The sequence below is a fragment of the Cebus imitator genome, unplaced genomic scaffold (genome assembly GCF_001604975.1).
Source record: "Cebus imitator isolate Cc_AM_T3 unplaced genomic scaffold, Cebus_imitator-1.0 Scaffold131, whole genome shotgun sequence".
In the NCBI taxonomy this organism is placed as follows: Eukaryota; Metazoa; Chordata; class Mammalia; order Primates; family Cebidae; genus Cebus; species Cebus imitator.
Genome location: NW_016107446.1, coordinates 1,341,321 through 1,367,252, shown reverse-complemented (window position 1 = coordinate 1,367,252; position 25,932 = coordinate 1,341,321). Strand labels below are relative to the sequence as shown.

The 25,932-nt window shown below is 45.2% G+C and overlaps 2 protein-coding genes across 5 annotated transcripts in view; one reads left to right on the top strand and one right to left on the bottom strand.

Moving 5' to 3' along the window:
- NCK2 (NCK adaptor protein 2) overlaps window positions 1-14,758 on the bottom strand; it is a 145,643-nt gene extending 130,885 nt beyond the window's left edge. For 3 of the 4 annotated variants that reach the window (XM_017541102.1, XM_037742966.1, XM_017541104.1), the window contains exon 1: window positions 14,492-14,758. The gene's annotated coding sequence lies outside the window, so the exon portion shown is untranslated. The remainder of the gene's footprint in view (window positions 1-14,491) is intronic. The other variant, XM_037742965.1, reaches the window with a different exon arrangement.
- Window positions 7,788-21,113, top strand: LOC119473082 (translation initiation factor IF-2-like). Its single transcript, XM_037742956.1, has 5 exons — window positions 7,788-7,913; window positions 13,867-13,931; window positions 14,268-14,936; window positions 15,328-15,492; window positions 20,281-21,113. The coding sequence occupies exons 1-5, from the start codon at window positions 7,788-7,790 to the stop codon at window positions 20,336-20,338; spliced, it is 1,083 nt and encodes a 360-aa protein (XP_037598884.1). The 3' UTR covers window positions 20,339-21,113.
- Window positions 21,114-25,932: the final 4,819 nt, after the last annotated feature.

The following is a 25,932-nucleotide window of genomic DNA, read 5'->3' as shown; positions in this document are numbered from 1 at the left end:
AAAAAAAAAAAAAAAAAAAATACAAAAATGAACATCTACAATGGAGTAAGAAATAAACTAAATTTCCAAACACAGTTCAAATGAAACCATCAATAGGATAAAAAACAAACCTGTAAAAGGTGTTCACAGGATTGATTTGCAATATTCATTACTAACCCAAAAGAAATAATGTGATTAAATTACTTACATCTCTATATCAAATGTGATGGCATAATGCATTTACACTTCGTTATAAAAAATACGGAAGTATTAGTGTGCTGACATCTGTATTCCATTCACAGCACCAAGTAGTTTTACTCATTTTTAAGAGATAAACCTCTTAAGCAATAAACAACATATAAGTAGAGTTCACATTATCTGAAAATTGACCCACAAATCATGTGATCATTCCAGGCAAACTCACTGAGCTTCATCCAGGCCCTGGAATAGTAACAGCCATCACAGCATGAGAGAATAGAGGTGCTTTGTCCCAGCTGTGGGAGCGACCTGGCTTACAACTGGCATGAGGAATGTCTCAGCTCAGGTGACAATTCCAGTATCGGGGGTTGCCTGTGCACTGAAGAGCTTCTGAGGATCTTGAAAAAACTATCCTCCAGAAAGCTTCAAATGAATTCTTCCTGGTCTTGGGGGTAGGTGAGAGATTTAGAGGGAGACTTCCCATATGTGCTTCCTCCACCCAGAGATCGGGAAAGTCATTTTCCATACTTGCTAACTAAGATTAGGAGTGTATTGTGAGCTTGTAAGATCTTCATATTGGTTTACAGGCTCCCTGAGGGCTGGTGTTCGTGTGGTTGGCTGTGGTTTTCCCATGGCACCCAGCACAGTGCCTGGCCCACAGCTGGTCCTTTGTAGGTATGAAGTACAGGCACACAACTGAGTGAAACTACGGCCAGGAGAGCAGTCCGACCTGTCGGTGGCATCAGGATGAACAATGCCGCCTTTCCACATCTCTGGACGTGTACAGTTCCAGCCCTCCTAACTACATTCAGAGAAAAGCAACGGCAACATCAGCTTACACATAAGTCAGTTCATCCCATGCTGCTTTGAAGAAAAAACATCCCCTAATAATCAAAGGTGTGTTCCATCCCAATTTTAACACGGAAAGTCAGGGCTATAAAACGCTGTAAAAGTACATTATAGGCAAACCCTAGTTTCACAGAAGACAAAATAGAGATCAGGAGAGTTTAAAAATTAGCTATGCAACTTTAGCCAAATTAGTAGCAAAGAAAAAGGAGTCACTACATCTCTATTTCTCATATGAATCAAGATTGCTGAAGTTCAGAGTTACACAAGCCATTAATAAAGTTCAGAATGGGGCCAGTTGTGGTGGTTCACATCTGTAATCCCAGCACTTTGGGAGGCTAAGGTGGGCAGATCACCTGAGGTTGGGAGTTCGAGACCAGCCTGACCAACATGGAGAAACCCCATCTCTACTAAAAATAGAAAATCAGCCAGGCATGGTTGTGCCTGCCTGTAATCCCAGCTACTTGGGAAGCTGAGGCAGGAGAATCACTTGAACACAGGAGGCAGTGCACACCGTTGCACTCCAGCTTGGGCAACAAGAGTGAAACTTCGTCTCAAAAAATAAAAAATAAAATTCAGCCCGCCCGCCCTCCCTCCCTTCTTTCCTTCCTTTCCTCTCTTTCCCTCCCTGTTTCCTTTTTCTTGCTGATTTTATGCAAAGGGCTAGCATTCTCATCTCTCTCTTTTCAGGTTTAATCCTTATTTTAATAAAGTTTTCAAGCAAAAAGTTAAAATAAATAAATAAATAAAATAAAGTTCAGAATGATACTGTTTGAATCCAACTCCCATTGTAATGGAAAGCCAAGCAGTCACTGCACAAAGGCAAATGTTATGAGGGAGGAGGGAACTTCAATAACATCAACATAAAGTCAGAATGAAGTCCAGGGCCTGCCACTCAGGGGCTGGGGCATCCCACAGGCCACAGGGCTTGCGCCTGACATCTCCCCATGGCCACTCACCACAGAACCCCAGTGGGCCAGTCACTGTGCCCTGGTGAGGGGCCCGCACTTTCCTCACCTAAAAAAGGGCTAATTAACAACACTGGCCTCCCTCTTCCTGACAAAGTTAGAATCAAATGATACAAAGTGTGCAAGTAATAAAGAGATACACGCATTGTCCCACAGCTGCAACTTCAGAACTTTCCAATCTGTCCAAGGAATAACTATTAATTTCTCTCTCAGAGGTCTTTCTCAGTCCACTTGAGATGGGACGATTGAGGAAAAGACTGATTGTAATTTTAACCCTCTAAACCAAGGAAAGCTCAAAATTTTGCAAAGTGCTGATTTTGTGTTTCACAGAAACAGAACAGGAAGAGAGGGGTAAGAAGCAACAAAGTCAAAAGGAAGAACAATAGAACAGGAAATAATTCATACAAAGCAGACAGTGAGAAAGCCAAAAGAACTTCTAATTGACAGCTCTCTTCATCTCTAGGCTTATCCTACTTGATCAAGTAAGGGCCTATTTAAAAAGAAAAAAAGTATGTTCAGACAGCAATATCATATGCTAGGCCAGGTAATAGGCAGCTTTGTAGACACTGGGAGTCGGCGACTATAGCAGCCAGATTAGAATTTCCCCTTTCCTTTTCCCTTCGTAAGGTCTAATTTGTGATATTTTTAGTCTCTCTCCCCTGAGGAGTTTATTTTAGAACTATACAAAGAAGGAAATTAAACATTCAAAAGCTAACATATGTGACCAGCTCAAAAAATTATCAGGCTGAACCTAGATTCCTATGAACCTTGGTAACAACAAAGACAAATTTGCTTCTATAGACAATCACCAGCGTAAGGCTTCTGAGCTGAGAAAACAGATGTCTTTGATTAGGCCAAACTCTGAAAATCAATTACTTATTAAAAGTAATTGATAAAAGCTCCCTCATTACTTCCACGTCAGTGGGCATTGTGAGGGGAATGTACTTTTATCACATCCTGGCAAGATACCAAAATGTTTCCTACAAAATCAGCGTTTTGTATGTTTACGATTGAAAGATTGATTGTACTTTAACTATGTATGTTTATTTATCATTGAAATATGCTGAATGAGAAAATAAGAAAGTAATGTATGCCATCAGTTTAACACTAGTATTATTACAGATAAAAAAAAAACACAGCTAAATCAGTTACATTACAGTTACATTACAGTTTCTCCCTTGCATACTTAACTGCATACATGTATAAATCATGTTTAGATCTCCATATATGTATTTTTTCACCATGTTTATTAAAATGGAGGAAAAATTGATCTCCAAAGGCAACTGTGTGAAGGAATGCATGTGCCCCTGACTTAAACATTTAAATAAAGCAGAGCAGCATTCACTTATATCAAGGTTGCTTAAATACTGACGTTTGAGCTAGTTAATTCTTTGTGGTGGAGGCTGTCCTATGCATTGCAGGATATTTGGTAGCATCCCTGGTCTAGCATCCCACTAAATGCCAGTAGCACCTCACAGGCATGACAATTAAAAATATCTCCAGACATCACCAAATGTCCACATGGGCAAAACTGCCCCAATTGAGCGCCATTAATTTATAGACATGGGTTCAAGTCTCAATTAAGTTTCTCAAAATACTAACATTTAAAAAGGTATTTGTGTACCTGCACAAGTAAATTGTTTCTACTTCCCAATCTAGTTCTAATAACGAATAAGATCTAAAATGAATGAGAAGCCCTATGTACGAACATGCAGTGTGTTAAAAACATATTTTCTTCCTTAGACATGGAACCCTCATCAACCGGAGGCATTCATGAAAGGAAACCTACTTCTTACAGAAGACGGAATCAGCCACACCCACTGGGATGGCTGAGGGATGATGAGGTGCTTGGCACAATCAAGTTAAGAAGCAACAAATTCAACACTAGACATCCAATACATAGGTGATCAATCAACCGAGCTTTTGTTCTACCCAGCAAAGCTTCAAAATGACAATCGACAGCACGGTGCCTGACACCCTCCTCTTTCTTTTAAAGATGATAATGCCACCGTTTCTTCATAGTCACCTCTGGGTCTTGTCTACTAAACCATGTAAAATAGAACTAGTAAGAAAACTATGAAAAGGGAGCTGAAGCAAGACAGATGGCTTAATTTAAGGGAAGAGAACCTTGTAAATCCAGGTTAGGAAGGTCCTAAGAAGACAATAACAAAAGTACATAAAGGAAAGGTCATATGAGTGCAGTAACAAAGACACATGGGAAACACACACTTTAATATACATGGTGTTCAGGGTGGGGGAGATGGCATGAGGGGAGTCACACACAAATGTGAAAAGTGAAAGGAGAGCCAGAAGAATACAAAGAAAGAATGGAAATGGCTGGATTGAAAAAAAAATCTGTTTTTATAACCATCTTTCTAGATTCTGCTACCAAGTTTGTTTGTTTAACTCATTTAATGAAAATTCACTCTTCACCTATATTAAATTTCCCAAAAACTGTCTCTAACAACTCAGTGAATCCCTTGTTATTTAAAAATACTCAAGCAGCTTGTGGTTTTTATGTCAATGTCTCCAAGCTGGCTTCCATCATGCAGAACAGCAAAAGAAAAAAAAAAAAAAGAGGTGAGAGGGGGACTGTTTTATTACCAATGCAGCCCTCCCCCAGACACACACAAACAGGGATACAAGCTTTTAAAGTGATTGTCCTTAAAATGAAGACAGCTGACGAGAGGGAAAGCATGAAAGAGACAGCAACTGCTCTTCTCTCCGGCAGCCAAGCTCATAAGTGACATAATTAAAATATTTGTTGACTTGCAGACATCCTTAAATACTCAGCCAAAATTCTTAAGATATTAAATGGAGACACAACCTTTAAGGAAAATCGAAGGAGGCATTGATGGACTTTGTCCTCTAAGATGGGCATGTGCTTCTTTTTAGCCATCCCCCTGTGATCTCGCCACCATCTAACTTACTTTTCACTTCCTGGCTGCCCCACCATTGCTGGGAAATTAAGCATGTTTAAGTAAACAAATCTTTGCCACTACACATCCTGGAACCTGCTACATATAGAAGTGGCCACATGAGAGGCAGTGTGATTGCAAATCTAAACCTGTGAGCTGAAAGAAGCTGCCCAAGTTGCAGCCCCTCTGAAACTTGGAATATGCAGGAGCTTCTCCCAACAGAGATGCCAGACTCAGTCTATCTCAGTCCCTTCTGCTCCAGAGAGGGCTGCTCAACCCTCTGATGGCCCCCAACGGTCCTCTCAACACAAAAGGGTAGGTTCAAGAGGCTGGCACAGACAACTCACTTGGAAGGGCAGCCAGTGTCAGAGTTCCCATCAGGACCTGTAGCAGCAGTTTCCCAAGAATCCACACTTGGACTTGACCTGGCCTCTCTCACAACCTCAGAAGCAGATTCCAAAGCCACCCTGGAATTCTTCAAGACCTTCCCGGATGTCATAAAAGCACAAAGGAAAAGGATTTGGTATGTCCAGCTACAAGGTTTTCATCAAGAATCTAATTGCCTATCTTTACTTCAACAATAGCAACTCATTAAAGAAAAACAGCAGCAAAAATGGCCTCGTGCAAGCTATTCCAACAGCATAGAGGTCCAGGGCCACTTGGAAGAGTGAGAAGACATACACTCCTGTTTCCTCAGCCCCCAGTGTGGAGGAGACAAGGGTGGGGACCCACCACACAGCTGCTGATGAAGAGGCACAACACACAGGCATCTGTGATGGCAACTACATGGCCACTTGAACTAATACATTGTGACTGCAACAGAAAATACTCCCTTTCTCCCAGTGGCACTGCAGTTCCCTCCAACAGCGGTTCTCTCCAGGGGATGCTGGTGCTTCCTGCTGAGTTGGAGACTTGGGCAGGTGGAGGACCACCAGCCTACAGAACACGGCAAGGGGGTTGGGTGGGAGGAGCAGCAAGGCCAATGGTGTCCACTGACGACGGTCCAAGGCTTCCCCTCCTCCAAGGTATCAGTTACTCATTATGTCCTTCCAAAGTCCAGTGCCTTCCCCAACCACTTGGCTGATAAGGGCTTCCCAGAATGAACCTGTATCCAAGCTCCACTCCTTATCAATGATTTTCCACCAATGTTTCTCAAATCTTACACCATAATAAAAGTTTATGATTCTGTTTAATGTATTTTCTGTTACATCTTAATGAAGGGATGGTGGCCAGCTTGGTCAGAGTCTAGCTGTGGAATCTCAGACATGGCAGCCCTTTCCTTAGCCATGAGGGTACAAACAGAAAGTAACCACGTGCTCTGTTAGTGAGGACCCAATGAGTTATTACGTGTAAATAAAGTGCTTAGAACAGTGATTACTCGTGTGTGTGTGTGTGTGTGTGTGTGTGTCCGTCCCCGTGTGTGAGGGAAGAAGCTAATGTTCACTTTAAAAACATATGATTTTAGATTGTACTTAACATGTATCAGAAATATGTTGAATACTACAGATGACTACATATAGAAAACAGACTACTATTCAGCCATAAAAAAGAATGAAATTGTATCTTTTGCAGCAACACAGGCAGAACTGGATGCCATTATCCAGATGGAACCAGAGACCTGAAGGGTGATAGGATAGGAAGGGATTACTCAATGGATACAATGTATGTTACTTGAGTGATGGATACAATAAAAACCCTGACTTCACCACTAGGCAATCTATGTAACAAAATAACACTTGTACCCATAGCTGTATACAATTTTTTTTTTTTTTTGCCTTTCCTGAGGTGCTGAACAAAGTCTTTAAAAAGAAATGTGTTGAACACTGACATACAAAAATGTTATTTTACACTGGTAACTTAACTTCTAGTATTCAAAGCACATTTTTAAATAATTGTAAAAGGAACAAGGTATTTTGATGACACATTCAGTTTTAACTGAATCTGATTTTAGTGCCCTAAAACATCACGCACTGAGTGCATGAAGTAGGACATTATTCCTTATATTTAAAAAGGTTACACCTTTCCCAATAAAGCACAACAATAATTACCATTATAATTATTCTACATTGTTTCCACTTTGTCTCTAGTTATCTCAATTTTGGAAAACAGACAGCAAATGCAGCTTAAATCATGAGAAGTGTATAGACCCACACTCTGCAACAAGGCTGGTACCACATGTGGCTACCAGCCACTCAAAATGCAGTGAAAGGGAGCCAAGAGGTGCAGTAAATGTATACACTATATGCTGTATTTCCAAGCCCTAACACAAATAAAAGAATGTGAATTATCTTATTAATTACAATTTACATTGATTGCATATAGGAAGAGTTTCTATATACTGGGCAAAAGAAAATATACGATGAAAATTAGTAACACTTGTTTCGTTTCACATTTTTAATGTGGCTACCAGAACATTATGACTACATCCGGGGCTCGCATTTGTGGTTCACATTGTATTTCAAGGGGTCAGCACTGCTTGACAACCCATCAGTTCAAATGACATTTGCAGGAAGACGGTCCACATTAAAACATACATATGCACCATTTTCTGTACTTAGCCGCCCCTCCTCCCGTGACAGAGAGCCAGGCCCATGCTCAGTTCTACGCAAAGCTGCAGTGGGGAAGCCCTGCCATTACTGCACAGCAGAACCCTTCACCAGCCGCAATGGAGAGAAGTCTTTACAAACAAACTGATTATAAACTTAGTTTTGTTATCACAATTAGCAAACTATCAGTGGGCAGCCACAGATGACTTGTAGCTCAGCATGTGTGTATGTGGAGAAGGGGATATTCAGACACTGGGAGAAACAGAGAAGCAGCACAGTCGTGCATGCCCATGCCTGCCATGCTGGGGAGTTGAGACACTGACCTGAGGGCGATGGAGAGCAGGTCGTGGCCAGACTATGAGGGTGCAGTCACCCTGGGACAGATTGGCAAGAATGGTTTTGATGTCCAAGGGAAAGAGAAAAAGGACAGCAGGGCTGAGACGTTAGATCTTTTGGAGGTAGAATCAATAGGAGTTGATAACTAGTTGAGAGGTGAGGGAGAATTCAAGGATGACCCAGTGATTCGGTGGTGGGGAAAATAACTGAGAAGGCAGGCAGGTTGGAGGAGCTGCCACAAATGGTTTGGGATGGTGGAAATGATCAGTAAGAACTTGGATAATTCAAATGAATGAATGAATGAATGTATGAACTAACTAAGGAACAAACAAAGCATGAATGAACATACAGCTCTGGAGCTAGAGGGAGGTCAGTCATGCAGGCACTGCCCCTGCCTTATGTCTGAACAAGGCAAACTAGCCTAGATCAGAAACATTCCAGCTGTGCTTGGGCTATACCTCATCACCGTCATGCACATTCTGCTAAGGGATCTTTGCTCATGTGGCAAAGACTGCACAATCACAGAGATGGCAGGCTCAGAGGGGACAGCCTCTCCACCCTGGCTGCCATCGGCCCCACCTCTTGCTTTGCTCTCTTCGTCCAGGGCTCAGAAAAGACTTTCCAGCCAGGCACGGTGGCTCACGCCTGTAATCCCAGCACTATGGGAGGCCGAGGCGGGTGGATCATGAGGTCAAGAGATCGAGACCATCCTGGTCAACATGGTGAAACCCCGTCTCTACTAAAAATAGAAAAAATTAGCTGGGCATGGTGGTGCATGCCCGTAATCCCAGCTACTCAGGAGGCTGAGGCAGGAGAATTGTCCGAACCCAGGAAGCAGAGGTTGCAGTGAGCTGAGATCACGCCATTGCACTCCAGCCTAGGTAACAAGAGCGAAACTACGTCTCAACAACAACAACAAAAAAGACTTTCCTTCGCATATCTCTGATATTTTATCATGGTCTCAAGCAGAGACAAACCAACCCCCAAGTAAGTGTCTCCCTACCTATGTAGAAGAGAAGCTTCCATAAATGAAATCAAGTCAAGATTTTTCTCTCTCTTCACTCTACTTAAAACTTTTCCAGCATTTGGAAGGCCAGCACCTCGTTCCCTGTTATGGGGTGCTACAACCAACATGTAAAGAGTTGACACTCCCTCCTTACTTGTGACTACTCCAACCATCCCCTGGTAGGTGTCCCCAAACAAACACAGATCCCAGATCAGTATACTGGGAGCACCAGGTCTTCCTGAAAGCACTAGCCCTGTTGTAGAACCTAGACAGACACACTGGGAAGAACTGAATTGTCCCTTCTAAATTCATATGCTGAAGCCCTAACCCCTAAGTGACCATACTAGGAGATAGGGACACTGTGGGAGGCAATTAAGGTTAAAAAAAGGTCATAAGGGTGGGGCCCTGATCCAACAGGACAAATGTCCTTACAGGAGGAAGAGACACCAGCAGACCTCTCTCTCCCCATGCATTCCCAGAAGGAAGGCTACATGAGGACATAAGAAGGCGAGCCAGGAAGAGACCCTCACCAGAAACCAACCCTACTGGCCCCAGGATTATGGACTTCCAGCCTCCAGAACTGTGAGAAAATAAATAAGTGCGGCTTCAGCCACCCATTATGTTGTTGTGTGTCTATTTTGTTTGTTTGTTTTTGAGACAGGGTCTAATGTCATCACCCAGGCTGGAGTACAGTGGTGCAGTCTCAGCTCACTGCAACTTCTGCCTCCTGGTTTCAAGCAATTCTTGTGCCTTAGCTTCCTGAGTAGTTGGGATTACAGGTGTGCACCACCGTGCCTGGCTCTTTTTTTGTTTTTTCTTTTCTTTTGTGTGTGTGTGTGTGTGTGTGTGTGTGTGTGTTTAGTAGAGACGGAGTTTCACCATGTTGGCCAGGCTATTCTTGAACTCCTGATCTCAAATGATCTGCCCACCTTGGCCTTCTGAAGTACCGGGATTACAGGCATCAGCCACTACACCTGGCCTGTATGTTTTATTCTTACATCACCTGGAGCTGACTAATACAAGCACTAAAGAGGAATAAGCTCTCTCAACTTGAGGAGGCTTTCCAGGGTAACCTCAGCCTGTAACAGGATGTGAGGCTGACATTGCTGAGAGACTGACATTGCTCCTGCTGGCCTCCCCTCACACTGCTCAACCTCACAGTCAACTCACACCCAGAATCTGCTCCACCAATATCTGCACACAGCTGTGACATGGCAAAGGCAGACACCCGAGGACACTGTGTTCTGAAAACTGCCTCAAAAAAAAACAACTCTACCCAGCAACGTGTTGGTATTCCTCATGTGCTGCCTGCAGGGCTTACCCCTAAATTCAAGCTCTGTCACTCCCAATCTCCTACCTAGAAACAGGGGCCATAACCAAGGGTGCCATGTTATTCTGACTATTAAGTATGATGGTGCATGTGCAGAGGACTTTGCAAACGATGAATCAGCGTGCATGCACTAACACATGTCATTCTTCTCTCACCATGGCGTTTTAGGTCTTCACTAACAAATGGGCAGTATAAACACCCTGCCCTCCAAAACTGTCTCAAAAGAAACTGCAATACTTAAATTCGGAGTGCATTTGAAGCTTCTTTTCTTAAAAACATTACAAACACAACAGTAGAAAGAAGAGGTGACACAAATAACCAGGCCAGGATCACAAACGCTCTGCCCAGCGTTTCGAACTGAGGTTGATATGAACAGGTTAACTTACAAAAGTAAACCATTCAGCCAGCCCACGAGGTAATGCAGTTGGGTATGCGTTTGGCTTCGTTTTTTTGTTGTTTTTCCTTTTAAATGTAGCTTCAGGACTACAAATGACTCACTTGACAAAAAATTTACCAAATAAAGAGGGCAACAGACCAAATTCTTCCATTGCCTGGACATCCTGAGGTCAAAGCCTTCCACAACAGACAGAGGTTCTGAGCAGATTTACAAGAATGCCAGAGGTCTCTTAACACTCGCATCTCAGTGGGAGGCAAGAACCCCAACATTGACAGGCTGGGAACTCAATATTCACATACATATTCAATAAGTATTTGTTGCACACCCATTGTGTACAAGTGGCAAGACCAGTCTACCCCCAAGGGGTTCAGAATCTGTTAAAGAAAAGATGAATGCAAAAAAAAAAAAAAAAACGCTTAGGGCAGAACATAGTGGCTCAAGCCTATAATCCCAGTATTTTGGAGGTCAAGGCAGGAGGATCACTTGAGCCCAGGAGTTTGAGACCGGCCTTCTGTAGAGACCCTGTCTCTACAAAATAAAAATAAAAAAATTCACTGGGCATGGTGGTACACATCTGTAGTCCCAGCTACTTGGAGGCCCAGGTGGGAAGACTGCTTGAACTGAGAAGTTCAAGGACGCAGTGAGCTGTGATTGTGCCACTGCACTCCAGCCTGGGTGACAGAGTGAGACCCTACCTTAAAAAAATTAAAAAATTTAAAAAAAAAATGTAGGAAAGGTCATAGATGACAAATCAGGTACACAAAGAATGTGCTGTGGCGGTTCAAAGATGAAGTCATCCCTGTAGTTGGGAGTTGATAAGATGTGGGAAAGAAAAGAAAGAAGAGATGACCCTTGGGAAGAATAAGAACTCAGGACACTGAGGGGGCTGAGCCAAGGTGGAACACAGAGGCTGGTCAGGGACAGTGATGCTGTGTGACATCACTGTGACACTGCTACCTCAATCAAAATAACTTTCATTTCCACAGTTTCAAGGACTGAGATTGTTGAGGTAGGAACGTATGTGCCAACGCACGTGTGTGCAGCTGTGTATCACTGGGCAGAGGTATTACTTGCTAATGTTCATTTACCTTCAGAAATAAACATACTTCGGGAAATGCTCAAAGGAAAACACAGGAAAAGAAAAAAAGTCTAAATTTTTTCATTGTGCTCCTATATAGCCTAAAGAAATGCAAAACTAGTTTTGCTTTCGCTGCATACTTTTACAACCAGTTAAAAGGCTGTGATGACCTTCTTCTGAGTTGCTTTAACTCACAGATGGAACACCACACATGAAATCATGTTTTAGCTTAGGCCCTTTGAAACGTGCCGTGAAGTATTTCTATTACCCATTTTAGGAAAGAAAAACCATTTGGAAGTGCCACTCGCAATCCCTCAGGATGGCAAAACTAATTTCCTAAGCCTCTGGGGTGAGTTGTAGGGAGTTTCCAGTTCATTTGTGAAAAAAGTTAGCTTACTTGTTTTCCCAAACAATGCTCATCATCCTCCCCTGCAGTCCCAGCAAGCAATTTTGAGCTCTTCAGTCATTAACCCTCATTTTTAATATCAGAAAATAATTTCCGCAAGCCCTGTCTTCCCCAGCGCACATGGCAAGCCAGTCTGAGCAGTCAGAAAAATGGGTGTCCCATAGAGCAACACAGCCTGATCTAGTCAGGGCAAATTAAGCTAGTGCAAGTGATCAAGTAAAGGAATCCAGTGCATTCTGTGCCATTCAGGGAGTCTTAGGGTATTATAAAAGGTTATCCAGTCTGTGCACAGGCAAGGAAGACTTCCAGTGTATTTAATATGGATGATAGCGCATTTCTCAAATATAGTACTGTGTACATAAGATCTGCTGTGTTTTGGAAAAACCAAATAACCCAAAATGTAAATGACAGCGCCTGGGTAAATACAGCAGGGTCAAACAGAGCAGGGATGAAGAAGATTTAAGTATGTAGTGTGTCCTAAGCAAAACATAAAGCCTGAAAACTGAGCACAGCTACCTGAAAGGGGCCTTCAGCAAGTCCCACTATTAATAGGGTCAGTTTCTCCACAACTGGACGGAGGGGGTTATGCAGCAGCCAACTCTCCCTGATGGTAATTTGTGACCCAATTTCATCCAGTGTTTCATGATCAATCCCCCTGAATGTTTATAAAGCAGTAAAGAAGCTCAGAATCCATGCAAGGCTTCCAGGACAGGAAGTGGGCCAGGCACCTCCACAGCTTCCCATGGTCAAAGTTCTCAATTTCAGCCTCAAGTAGCCGCCAAAAGAACACTAAGATTCTGCCACCATCTCCAATCAAAACTACATCTAACCAACCTCCAGGGGAGAAAATACTGAGGTAGGATTTTCCCTTCTGGTCACTTCTTCACAAGCAGGGTTAACACTTGCTTCACAGGAAATCCCTGTTCTAAACATCAAAAAACCTACATGTCTAGCCCAATCTCCAGATGAAATGCATTTCTTCTCCATGTGTCCTGTGACTGCCGTTCTCTTTACAGGAACCTCGCACTGGCTTGAATCCTGTTACTAATTCACCTGTTTATCTATGAACGCTTGGAAAGTGAATTGAGGGAGCGTTCACAAGCACAGTTATGTACTGTTAAGTTAATGTAGCCCAGGTTAATTTCATTTTCAGTCACTTTCAGACTCGATAACTACATCCAAAACAGAAGCATGAAACACGCCCTGAATCACTTTCATTCCTACACAAAATCCCTTCCGAGAAGCAGGGACTGGGCCTGGGGCCTGGGCCAGGAAGGGACTCCCCTACCTGTGGGTCCCGAGCAAGCCACGCCCACTGGCTTCTCTGGCTAGTTTCTTTCTGGGTAGAAGGAGGGAGCTGGCCCATACGATATTTTAAGCCCCTCAAGCCCACACTAGGGCCTGCTCATCCCATTATGCAGATGCAAACTTGGCAGAAGCAGCCTTAAACCTGTTGGTAAAATAAAGCCAAAGAAAGGGAAATCTGCCAACCTGAATTGTCTGAAGTGGCCAAGGCCGACTCCACGCACGCTCGGCTTTGTCCCTGAAGCTGTTACAGTATTAGTTTAAGTCAGGTGCCTGGGGTCCACCAGCCAATGACCCCTAGCACTCAGAGCAGACCTTCACAGAGATCCTTATTGTCTACAAGTTGAAGTGTGTGGCAAATTAAACCCCTCCACACAATGCCAAGCTAACTGCGTTCATAAGGGAGTTACCGTAGTCCATGCCTTAAAACTCACACATCAAATGTTTCCAGAACCACTCGGTGATTAAATCGCCCTGAAACAAACCGAGAGGCCGAGCGATTGTGAGAAACTTTGGTTCAGGTGGCTGTAAGAGTCCTGTAAATCTGGGGTAGGGCGCAGAGCCTGAAGCCGGGCACAAAAGCTCCCTTCGCCGACGCGAGGACCTCCTTTATGCGATGTGACAGCAGCTTTGTGCGCGATCATAAATAGTTGTAATAAACACAGTTAAGTTCTCCCGGCCGATCGCGGCCTCCCCAGTCCCTGTGCCGGGGCCCTGCGATCCGCGGCTATTCTTCCCCAGCACACGCGCCCTGGCGACCCTGGCCACTGCACGGTCCTACGCTAGCCCCAAGCTCCGTTCCAGCCGCCGGCCAGCAGGCCAGGAGCTGCCTGCACACCCGGAGGTCTCGAGTCCCCGGGCCCCGCCGCCGGGCCCCCTGCCCTGATCCCCGCCTGCGCCCTTGGCGGGCGTCCCCGCCCCTGCACCGGCCCCCGATGACGGGGGGTGGGGAAGGGAAGGCGGGCAGGAAGGTGCCGAGCCGGGAGGTACGGGGCAGCCCGCGGTCGGGGGCGCCCAGGCCGCGGCGGGGCCGAGAGCACCGGTGGGGCGCGGAGGGGACCCGCTCTCCCAAACCATTCCCGGGCGCGCCCCGGCCAGCGAGCCCCGTCAAGCTCCCAACTCCGTCCAACGGCCCCAAGTTGGCGGCCCCCGCCCCGCTCCCGCCGGGCCGCGCTTACCTCGCCGCGGGCCGCCCGCGGAGCCGGAGGGCAGCGGCGTGGGTCCCGGGGCGGCGGCCGCGCTGCGCCCGCCCAGGCGCCGCTCTTTGTCTGCGCCGCTCCCTCCTCCCGCCGCCGGGCGGACGCTGCCGGCCCGGGCGGACCCCGCCGGCCCGGGCGCCGGGAGCCTCCCTGCCGCCGAGCCCTCCCCTCCGCCCGCCGCCCGCTCGGCCGCGCGGCTCCGGCCTGACGATCCCAGCGGCGGCGGCGGCGGCAGCGGCGGCGGCGACCCTCCCCCGGCGCTCAGCGCCCGCCTCCTCCGCGCTCTTCCTCCTCCTCCCGCGCTCCTCCCCGGCCGCGCCGTGACGCCGCCCAGGGGCCGGCCCAGGCCCCGGCGCGCGGGGCGGGGACCCGAGACCCACCTAGGGCGCCCCCCGCCGCCACCAGTCTCCGCATCTGGGTCCCGGTAAGCGCGCCGGGTTAGAGCAGGACTGGGTGACGCTCCGCTCTGCAGGCGCAGCGCGGGCCGGGAGTCCGGTGCAGGAAAGGGTCCCCACGCCCGAAATTGCGCGCGGGCTGTGGGTGGGGAGGAGAGTGAAAACCCAAGCGGTAACTTCCAGCCTCGGATGACTACCGGGTGGGCTTTGCGTGCTCTTTTTTGTTTGTTTGATGTTCTTATCACGAAGCTCTAGTTGCTGGGCAGCCGCCCCCGTCCAGGAAGCATTCCCACGGCACTCAGCGAAGCAGGCCTGTTGTCCATCAGAAAAGTGACTTGTATAAAAATGTCACTTCCTCCCTGTAATTGCTTGTGGGCATTTTTATTTATTTGCCTTGCATCTATTTACTTTCCCAACCAGACACGTTTTTAGTCCATCGTCCCGTCCGAGGCACTTCCTAAAAGGAGAGGAAACTCGACCTCTGTTGCCTCACAGGCATCCAGGCCAGCCCCAGCCAGTGGAATCCTGGTTGCACACCCGTGGGGCAGAACCCGAAGAGGAGCTGTCCGAATGGGCCCCTAGAAGGAGTGTCGCTAATGGTGGGACCGTTCAGCCCACACAGCCTCAAGTTGTGGCTAACCTGTAAACAAACTTGGAAGATTAAAACCCAAGACCAAGGGGAAAAACACAAGCTTCCCTTTCACAAGCACATTCATCCGGATGTCTTTTTTCCGACCCATGTGATTTCCCTAAGGAAATTCTAATATTCAAATAATTCTGATTTCCTGGCAGGATAGCCTGCATCCATGCTAATAAGATTCTTTCTTAGGCTCCTGGTCTCTGCTTACTATTAAGGCAATAATAACCTACCCAAGGTTATAAAGCAGTATTATTTGATTCACTCATCTCCTGCCTCTTCCAGAAAGGAAGTATCCTAGGATAGGTAACTAGAGTCACTGTAGCTTTGCAGTCAGCCAGGTGAGTGACTGTTGACTTCCTGAACTGTGTAATTTCACACAGGTGGGCCTTAGCCTTTCTAAAATCTGTCAAATGGGGAGTTTTTTTGTTTCTGTTTTTGTTTTTTTTTTTTTGAGACAGTCTTGCTCCGTTGCCAGGCTGGAGTGCAGTGGCGCGATCTTGGCTCACTGTAACCTCTGCCTGCCCGGTTCAAGTGATTCTGCCTCAGCCTCCGGAGTAGCTGGGACTACAGGTGCCCGATACCACGCCCAGCTAATTTTTGTATTTTTAGTAGAAATGGGGTTTCACCATGTTGGCCAGGATGGTCTCGATCTCTTAACCTCGTGATCTGCCTGCCTCGGCCTCCCAAAATGCTGGAATTATAGGTGTGAGCCACCGCTCCTAGCCAGAAGATAATATTTACGTATCTCCTACATGAAGTACCCTGAAGTAGGTAGCCCGCAATAGCTCAGTAAGTGGAAGGAGGCACAGGGCACTGAGCAGGGATCAGATACAAGCTCAAGGAATCGGAACAGCCTTTTTTTCCTTTGTTTTGACCTTGTGAAAGAAGCTACTTCAGTTCATCCTTTTGGAAAAGCCTTGTGTTAAAAATACCTAGTTTACAATAAGGAAAGAAGAATTCTAGTCTGCCCAATTTTAAATTAGTTTTCTCAAAATAAGTATAACAATATTGACCCAGTTTTTAGCTTGTTTGCTTTGTAAACTTTCAATGAATCATGGTTCTTGCATGCCTTTTCCTTCTCTGACTTTTTAGAAAGTCACCAATGTCAGTCTCGATCTAAATCCAGTGGCTTTTTATCAATATCTATGCAGTTTTCTAAAATATGTGGCATTTCTGCTATTTCCTGAAACACCATCATCTTTTCATTCATCAAACATAGCCAGTTCTGATTCTCTTGCCTTTCTGACCTGCCCATTTCTGCCTCCTCTAGAGAGTTTGTTGTCTTCCCACCCTCTAAAAGTTATATCCCCAAGGCAGATAGTGGCCCTTTGTTTTTATTCTGATATACACCTCTTTATTTAAGAGAGTTGACTATTTTTTGTATGCTCCCTGTTTAAACTTTCATTGATTAGCTCCCAGACCTGTAGCCATAGAGAGCTCCCCAGCGAATCAGCAGAGCTCCCCAGCGAATCTTCACTTCCTACACATGGCCCAGCATCTCTTCCGAGTCACCATGTTCAGAATGAAACTTATCTCCTTCCCAGACCAGCTTCTCCGCTCACAGTTTCAGGCCTGGCCAAGAGTCTACCAGGCACCTCAGCTCCTGGGAGAAACCTCAGTGTCATCTTGGCTTTTCCTTCCCTGTCTCCAAGTTCTCCCCAAGAAAAGCCAGGAGAGGACTGAATGACACCAAGACCCCTTGCAGTCTATCCCCATGGTTGAGTTCTGGTGATTCTTAAACATCTTTTTTACTATACCTTCCTTTCCATTTCCATCACTGGCAACCTAACTTATACATCATTCCTAGCAAGACTTGTAATGTACCTTGATTGAATTCTTGATGTATATCATCTCTAATCCATGCACAATAGTATTATCACTATTTTGCAGATGAAATCACTTCAATAGTGGATCAAAGAACTGGGGTCAGAACTGCACATTCCTGACTCCAAAACTCTTGTTCATTTCTCCACACCTACTGCCTTCCAACTGATCTACCATTACTTCTTCTATCCCTCAGATTTACACTGGACATCAGCGTCATCCTAACCTTCCTACAAATTGCTTCCATTTTTCCCTGGTTGTGCTCAAGAACTTTCCATGGCTCCACATTGCTCACCACGGTCTCCTCAAAAGTCATCTGATGACAGAAGACTTAACATTTTCCCCAAGTGAGGCTGGGGGATTTTGCCCCGAGAGGCCTGTGTTAGTTTCCTGGGGCTCCCTTAACAAATGAGTGCAAACTAGGTGATAAAACAGAGGCTATTTTTCTCAAAGTTCTAGAAGTCTGAAATCAAGACACCAGCCTCTCTCCGAAGGCTGTAGAGGACACTCCTTCCCTGCCTCTTCCAGCTTCTGGTGGCTGCGGGTGTTCCTTGGCTTGTGACAGTATCACTCCCACCTCTGCCTCTCTGTCTTCACAGAACCACACAACCTGGTTCCCTGTGTCCTCTCCCTTCTCTCTTTTTATAAAGACAAGTTATCATTGAATTTAGGGCTCACCCTAATCCAGCATGATCTCATTTTAACATTCTTATCTTACAACATCTGCAAAGATCTTTCTTCCAAATAAGGTCACATCCTCAGCTTCTGGGTGAGCATATCTTTTGGGGCCAACATCCAACCCACTGCAAGGCTCAGTATGGGGGAGACATTTCTTTGAAGCTTATGTTTTATCTGAAAATGTATAGGTTTTCCTGCATTCTACTCCATTAATATGTCCACATCTGTTTTACTGTCTTCAATCACAAAGTATTGAAAGCTTAAAAAACGGAGTGGAAGGACGCACAGTACACTTTTGCCTAAAATAACATCAGGATTACACCTTATGATCTCTCTTCCAAAGGCCTCTCAAACTTAGCCCTATCATACAATCTCCTTTTTACCGCTGTCCAGTATAAGCTGTTTGCTTCAGTCACTCAGCTCCGCCCACAGTGCCACACTGAATCACACTAGTTTCAGCCTTCTGTGGTGTGAAGGCGGCTGGGAATTCCCTGTCCCTCTCTTTCTCTTTCAGAGCTCCATTCAAGGCCGTCTCTAGCCCCTCTTTGGACTCATGGGAACCACAAAGCAAAGGTTGAGGGTGCTGCCGAGTCAGACTTCAGAGGCACAAAGCCTACCTTCGAGCCTGTGCCTTGGGGTCATTTAACCTCTCTGAGCCTCAGTTAGTAACAGTACTCTTGCAAAGCGTTGTGGGAATTAAAGGAGATCATGCAAACGTGTCTCAACTGTGTGTTCAGCACATGGTAAACACTCATGTCTGCTTCCTCGTGACCTTCTCTCTTAACCTTCAATTCAATTAAGCATCTCTGGTGTAGTTCTATTTGTAAGGCATTGTAAGATGCAGCTCAGGATCCGTTCATTTGGATGATGCAGGAAGAGCGGATGTAAGGTTGCGTCATTCAGAGAGGTGATAATGCAAACTGGAGTCGAGTGAATGGATGGAAAACAGTTTAGGAGAAATGGAGAGGAAAGAACCAAAAAGAAGGATGAAACCAGGATATGAATAGCTATAATATAAAACTAAATATGAACAGTACCAAAGAAAATATGTCTAGAGAATCAGCTTTAGGCTTTATGAAAGCTGGCGACATTGGCAATGACCTTGAGAGATGACGTGGTGGGAAGCTGCCTTTAATTCAGCTGCCCCACATCTAGCCCCTTCCTGGTTTTAGAGAGGCCTGTCTGAACCCTGGAGGGAAGCAGAGTGGGCACCTCAGTCCCTCCATTCCCAGAAGCCCTGTGAGAGTGAACGGCCTGTGATTGGCCAGTGGAGCCCTCCCACTCAAGACTGCGAAACTGGAGAGGGTGTAAGGACAAGGGAGGGGGAGATTCAATTTGCCATTGCTGAAATAGTCCCAGCACATCCCTCCCTCAGGAATTAGCCAGCTCCATTCGCACCCCTTCTGCTCTCCAGCTCCCCTGTGAGCTACTTGATATTCTTCTGGTAAATTCTCCTGTTCTGCTTAAGGTACCCAGAGGCACTTTCTCTTTTTGCAACCCAAAACCCTGAATAATGTAAATGGTTGGATTTTGAAAGGTGGAGATAGACAGGGAGAATATTCCCAGTGGTGGGAGCTCAGAACCCTGAAGCAGAGAGGGGAACATGGGAGGATCCCGTAGGAACAGGGAATGGCCCACTTGCCTAAATGGAGCAGAGGCTGCACAGAGCCGATCACGAGGCCAAGAAGGGAAGCAGTTAAGTGTGGACATCATCTGGGCTCAGCCCAGGAAGATTCATTTGGTGCATGCACAGTAGGACAGCTGGAGTTAGGAAGAGCAGACAAAAGTTTGCATTTCCAGGAGAGATCATAACCCCAACTGGGGCAGAATGCGTGGATAGGAAAGTGTTTTAGGAGAAATGGAAGGGAGGCTCAAAATGAATTGGTAGCTGCTTGGATGTGGGGGAGCAATGAGAAAGAGAATGGGCCCAAATATAACCTGAGGCTTTGGGTGTGGGGAGCTGCAAAGATAACGGTGCTGAGATCAGAAATAGGAAAGTGGGGAGGACTGGCTTGTGAGGGATGAACATTTTGCTTTTGTACATTCGTTAAATGTAATGAATAGTTATTGCCAGCTTACTACATGGAGGGGGCACTGCAGGAGGTACACAAATGAACAAGCCACAGCTCCTGCCCTCAAGTGCCTCTGTGCTAGAAAAGTTGCTATTACTGCTATAAATACCCTGCTGGAGTAACAAGCCTATTGCTCTTTAATTGTGTCATCCGTCTCAGTGTCGATGTGAACGCCCTGAGGGCAGGAGCCAAGCCTGGTTTTCCTGTACAGTCCTGACCCTTCTCCTGCCTACCCAGTACAGAGAAGACACTTTGCAAATCTTTCACAATGGATGGAAATTCCACACTTATGAGTGTGTCAAAGAGGAGAGTGAGCATTAGTGAAGAGACCTAAAAAGAGGCCATTAGGAACTCACTCTGAGAATCTCAAAACAGATACTGGTGGACTTACAGAATTTTGGATTTCATTTCACCTACATGACTACATGGAGAAGGAAAAGTCTTAAGATGGCACAGTGATTTCATACCCAAACTGCAAAGTACCTTCCCACAACCTCTTCAGACCCTAGTGGGGGCAGCTTAGAAGTCCATAAAACCCATCTCTCAGTGACTGGCAAGATTACCTTTTTACAAACCACCATTACAAAGAGTTAAATTTCATACACACACACCCCAAAAGTGGAGTGTCCTCTATGGATGATCAATACGATTCTCCTGCTTCTAAGAATTGTGATCAGGACTTCAGGAAGTAACTGTGCTCTAATTGTGTAAATAAAGGAAAAGCAGATGAAGTAACACTATAAAGTTGAACGTATGTTAGGGTACCAAAAAAACAAAGGAGGAACATAAGTGCACTTAAACACTGGCCTAGTTTTCAGTATGAGTTTTGTCAAACACTGCGTTACACATCATAACTTTAAATTTTAACAGCTGCTTGATCTGAAAAATAAAAGTAATCAAACTTTACATTGTTTTTGATTGTTAGCAGCAGGGCAGAGATAGTTTCAGATAGGAACAATTTTAAGAGAGCTCCGTAACTTTACGAAAGCTAAAATTTTACGCAAATTTTCATGTTGAAATCCACCTTTAGGTGAACATCGTGGATGAGACGTTTCTGTTAGCTACAATAACCCTCAATTAATCAGAATGCCTCAGGAAGGAGCTGTTTTAGTAAATTAAATTTTCATGTTGGTTAAAGATTAACCAGAAATTCCTTTCAGCTGGAACATAAGTTGAAATTTAAAAACATGTACACATATTGTAGGCAGATAGCTCACCTTGGAAAGCCCAGTGCAGTAAATGAAATGAGTCCCTTTTTGATGCTGGGTGCCTCACGTCTCCAAGTCATCTTTCTGAACGTGCATCCTCATTTTATAGTGCTAAGTGTGTAGAAGATTGGGTGAAAGAATCTGCACTAGGTCAGAGCCATGTGTTCAAATTACTTTTTAAAAAGTTAATAAAATTTACTTGTTTTCCTACATTTGCTACTTTTTTCCAATAGTGAAGCACTGAGTAGATTACCATTGAAAGAGGGCTCCTGTTACTTACAGCCTAGTGATTCAGTGTTTACATGCATGTTTTAAAAGGGAAGACTTCTAGCCGGGTGTGGTGGCTCACGCCTGTAATCCCAACATTTTGGAAGGCCCCAAGATGAACAGATCACTTGAGGTCAGGGGTCCGAGACCAGTCTGGCCAACATGGTGAAACACCATCTCTGCTAAAAATATAAAAATTAGCCGGACATGTTGGCACACTCCTGTAATCCCAGCTACCAGGGAGGCTGAGGCAAGAGAATCACTTGAACCCAGGAGGCACCAGAGGTTGCAGTGAGCCGAGATCCTGCCACTGCATTCCAGCCTGGGTGACAGAGTGAGACTTTGTCTCAAAAATAAAATAAAACTAAAAGGAAAGACTTCTAAAATATAAAGCAATTCTCAACTAGAGTTCTGGTAAGTGGGTTGCTTTTTAAAATCACAGTCTTCACTGGAGAGCAAATAAGTTAATACGAAGGTATGTTTTAGAGACACTGTAACATAATCTCTTTTTTAGTCTACAGTTCACTAGGCAGCTTTCTTCTGTGAATTTAATGTAAATCCAATGGAGAGTAGGCTGCATGGAGGAATAGTCCTGTGTAGCTTCCTGCCTGTGGTCCGCATTGCCTTCCCTTCCACCCTTGATGCAATAAGCTCTCTTTCCTTGGAGTTCCTCTCATTCTCCGAACCTCTTCTGGGCCACATAGCCAAAAACACCTTGTTTTCTAGTCATTAATGTCCATATGATATTTTAAGATGACAAGCTGATTCAGGGCAAAATCATTTAATTTTTTAAATTTTTTTTATTATTATTTTTTGGAGACAGAGTTTCATTGTGTTGCCCAGGCTGGAGTGCAGTGGTGCGATCTTGGCTCACTACAACCTCTGCTTCCCAGGTTCAAGCAATTCTCCTGCCTCAGCCTCCTGTATAGCTGGGATTACAGGTACATGCCACGAAGCCTGACTAATTTTTGTATTTTTGGTAGAGATGGGGTTTCACCATGTTAGCTAGGCCGGTGTCAAACTCCTAACCTCAAGTGATCCACCTGCCTCGCCTCCCAACGTGCTAGGATTATAGGCATGAGCCACCAAAATTAATTCTTTGAATTCCCCAGAGTATCTCACTGATGCCCCATACAAAGTTGGCAGTTAATGATGTTTTTTGAAGGAAAGGTGTGAGATAAAAATACACTTTTTAGAAATATTATTTTTTAAATGCAAATGGGTTTAAAAAATAATATTTTTTTAAAACTTACCATTGTAAGTTTTTATTATTAACACAATAGTTGTTAATAGCTATCATTCACTGCATTCTTACCACTGACCATGAACAATATCAAATCCTGACAGCCCCAGTGAGGGAGGCATGAGGGCCCCCACTTTATAAGGAAACTGAGGTTGAAAAGCTTTAAAAACATGTCTAAAGTCACAAAGCAAACAAATGGTTGTGATTTCTTTCTCATGATATCTCCTACGAATGTCTAATATTGATTTACAAAGTTTCTGAGAAGTGCAACCAAGATCTATATAAATTGTGTTTATTTTAATGTCCTGTTAAATCACTTTCATGTTGAGAATTCCTAACAGAGTTACTAATTTCACTTTGTTATTTTTACTCTAATTTTATTAGACACTTCCCACATCTGCACTGGGCCAGGGGCCTCAGGGTGTAGGGAGCTGTGAGAGAGGACTGGCACCTTTGCCTTCAGGGATTCAGACTGGAGCAGTCGCCCCTCCACGTGGCTGGCATCGGAGCCACAATGGATGGGGTGTTGTTTCCCATTACTGCTGTAGCAGTTCACCACACAGTCAGGGCCTTAAACATCGCAGAGTTATGATCCTCCAGTTCTGTGAGTCAGAAACTCAACCCAGCCCTCTCAGGGCTAAAATTAAGATGACAGTGGGCTGTGTTACCTTTGGGGGCCTCTGGGGACCATTCATTTCCTTGCCTTTTCCAGCCTCTGAAGGCCACACATGCGCTCCTACCCAATGGCCTTTTCTTCCACCTTCAAAGCTAGCGGTGATACAACTTTTCTGACCCTGCTTCCATTTCTGAGTGTCTCTCACTGCATCCCAGAAAGGTCGCCCTCCCTTCAGGACTTATGAGGGCAGAGGGCTCACCTGGACAATCCAGGCCTGTCTCTCCATCTCAAGCCTTCATAGCCTCACCTCTGCAATAGCCTTCCTCACCTCTGCAAAGTCTTATTGCCGTGGAAGGGAACAGTCACAGGCTGCAGGGTTGTGAGCAGAGGCATCTTTGAGGTGTCATGATTGTGGAGCATCATTTTTGGAAGAGACTTTAAATCCTGTAGGGGCGTTATGGAGGGCATGGGCAGAAACAGAATGCCACTAAGAAGGCAAGAAGGAAAAGGAGATATTCCGGCCTCTGGAACCACTGGAAGAGAGAACTTGAGGAGGAAATGAGCCTGCTGCATATAAGAGAATGAGGACATGTCACTCCTCCTGTGAGTGCTTTCTGGAGCCCTTGGCCCAGATGACCATTGTGGGTTACAGGAGGTGGGGCATTTATTTCAGCTGCCTCCATTTATGAGTCACACACCCCACCTGATATGACTTGGCTCTGTGTCCTCACCCAAATCTCATCTCTAATTGTAATCCCATGTGTTGGAGGAGGAACCTGGTGGGAGGTTATTGGATCATGGGGGCAGTTCTCCCCATGCTGTTCTGATGATAGTGAGTTCTCACAAGATCTGATGGTTTAAAAGTGTGTGGCCGTTTCCCTCTCTCTCCTGCTGCCATATGAGACTCGCCTTGCTTCCGCTTTGCCTTCTGCCATGATGGTAAATTTCCTGAGGCCTCGCTAGCCATGTGGGACTGTGAGTCAATTAAACCTCTTTTCTTTATAAATTACCCAGCCTCAGGTAGTTTTTTATAGCAGTGTGAAAACAAACTAATACACCACCTAAGAGGCAAGAGGAGCAGTTTAGGGAGGCTGATGGTTTCTTGAATAAGGAAGTCAGGCATTAAGAAGATATTTTGGACCCAACCACAAAATTACAGGAAACACAGGGGACAGAGAACACGTCCAACTATACTGGGAATGCAATCAGCAAAATCCAGACTGTGGGTATTCTGAAGGACAAAAGATCTGGCTTCTTCCACCAATATTGCTAAGAGAAAAGAACAAAGATGGACATTGAACCTATAGGTTAAGAGACCTAAAATGCATTTTAATAACCAAAAGAAAATGAGCCACAGGGATTAGGGGTGCATGCTTGTATGCCAAAGCAGAAAGGAAAGAGAGAACTCTTGAGGGGGAAGAGATGGAGTTTTGGAAGGGCTATGGTTATAAGGGTGTTTGCTTTACAATGGTTCAATCAGTCATATATTTGCTTTCTGTGGTTTTCTGTAGGTGTGTTACATTTATCAGTACAAACATGATATGTTGATGATATATTTGGTAAGATTGTCAGGTAAGGGTATGCAAGCCGATACAGAGACAGACAGAAGTTGTGAATGTCACAGCATGGGCCGGATGGGATTGAGGAGCCCTGCCCATGGTGGTCGCACTAGAAAAAAACAGAAAGAGAGGGATGTGTGTGGTCCAGACGAGGTAACACTGGGCAGGACAAAGTCACTGGCTACATATTGGGGTCAAAAGAAAGGAATGTATATTCTGTAGTTCTGCTTAATCCAGAAGAACCATCCAAAGAAACAGAGCCCGCTTTAAGCTCTTGAGGGATCTGGCACCCTTGCTTTGCCTCGAGTCCCAATCTGTCTCCTTAGAAGACCATCAGCAGCTTCCTCAAATGTCCTGACCTCTGGACATAAAAACCCAAAACAAGGGCATGTATGTGAGTAATTCATTTGGGGAGTGATGCCAAGAGAGGAATAGGAGAGCCTGGGTGGGAAGGGTGAAACATGCAAGGATAAAAACTAGAATTATAAGAATATTCCCTCCCAGACACTAGCCCAACGATTTTCTCACTGACTCCATAGCCACGCCTTGAGACAAAAGTTTCCCTATTTCTTCCAGGATTTTTTTTCTAGTTGTTCTTATTGGGTGATTGGTCCAGAAACAATCTGGGCATCCATTTGGATGTTATAAGAAATTGCATCTTTGTCGAAGCAGTCCCCGTGACTCAAGTTTCCAGGCTAACCTTCTGAAACTGCTCTGAATTGCTAAAGAAAGTAGTATTGGGCCGGGCGCGGTGGCTCACGCCTATAATCCCAGCACTTTGGGAGGCCGAGGCGGGTGGATCACGAGGTCAAGAGATCGAGACCATCCTGGTCAACAAGGTGAAACCCCGTCTCTACTAAAAATACAAAAATTAGCTGGGCATGATGGTGCGTGCCTGTAGTCCCAGCTACTTGGGAG

What these genes read in the sequence shown, in the direction of transcription:
- LOC119473082 (XM_037742956.1), top strand. Translation starts at nt 7,788, where the DNA reads ATGGAGAGCAGGTCGTGGCCAGACTATGAGGGTGCAGTCACCCTGGGA. An exon ending in GAGGACCTCCTTTATGCGAT is followed by an intron (nt 13,932 to 14,267) that starts GTGACAGCAGCT and finishes GGGGTGGGGAAG; the next exon opens with GGAAGGCGGGCAGGAAGGTG. An exon ending in GTCTCCGCATCTGGGTCCCG is followed by an intron (nt 14,937 to 15,327) that starts GTAAGCGCGCCG and finishes TTTCCCAACCAG; the next exon opens with ACACGTTTTTAGTCCATCGT.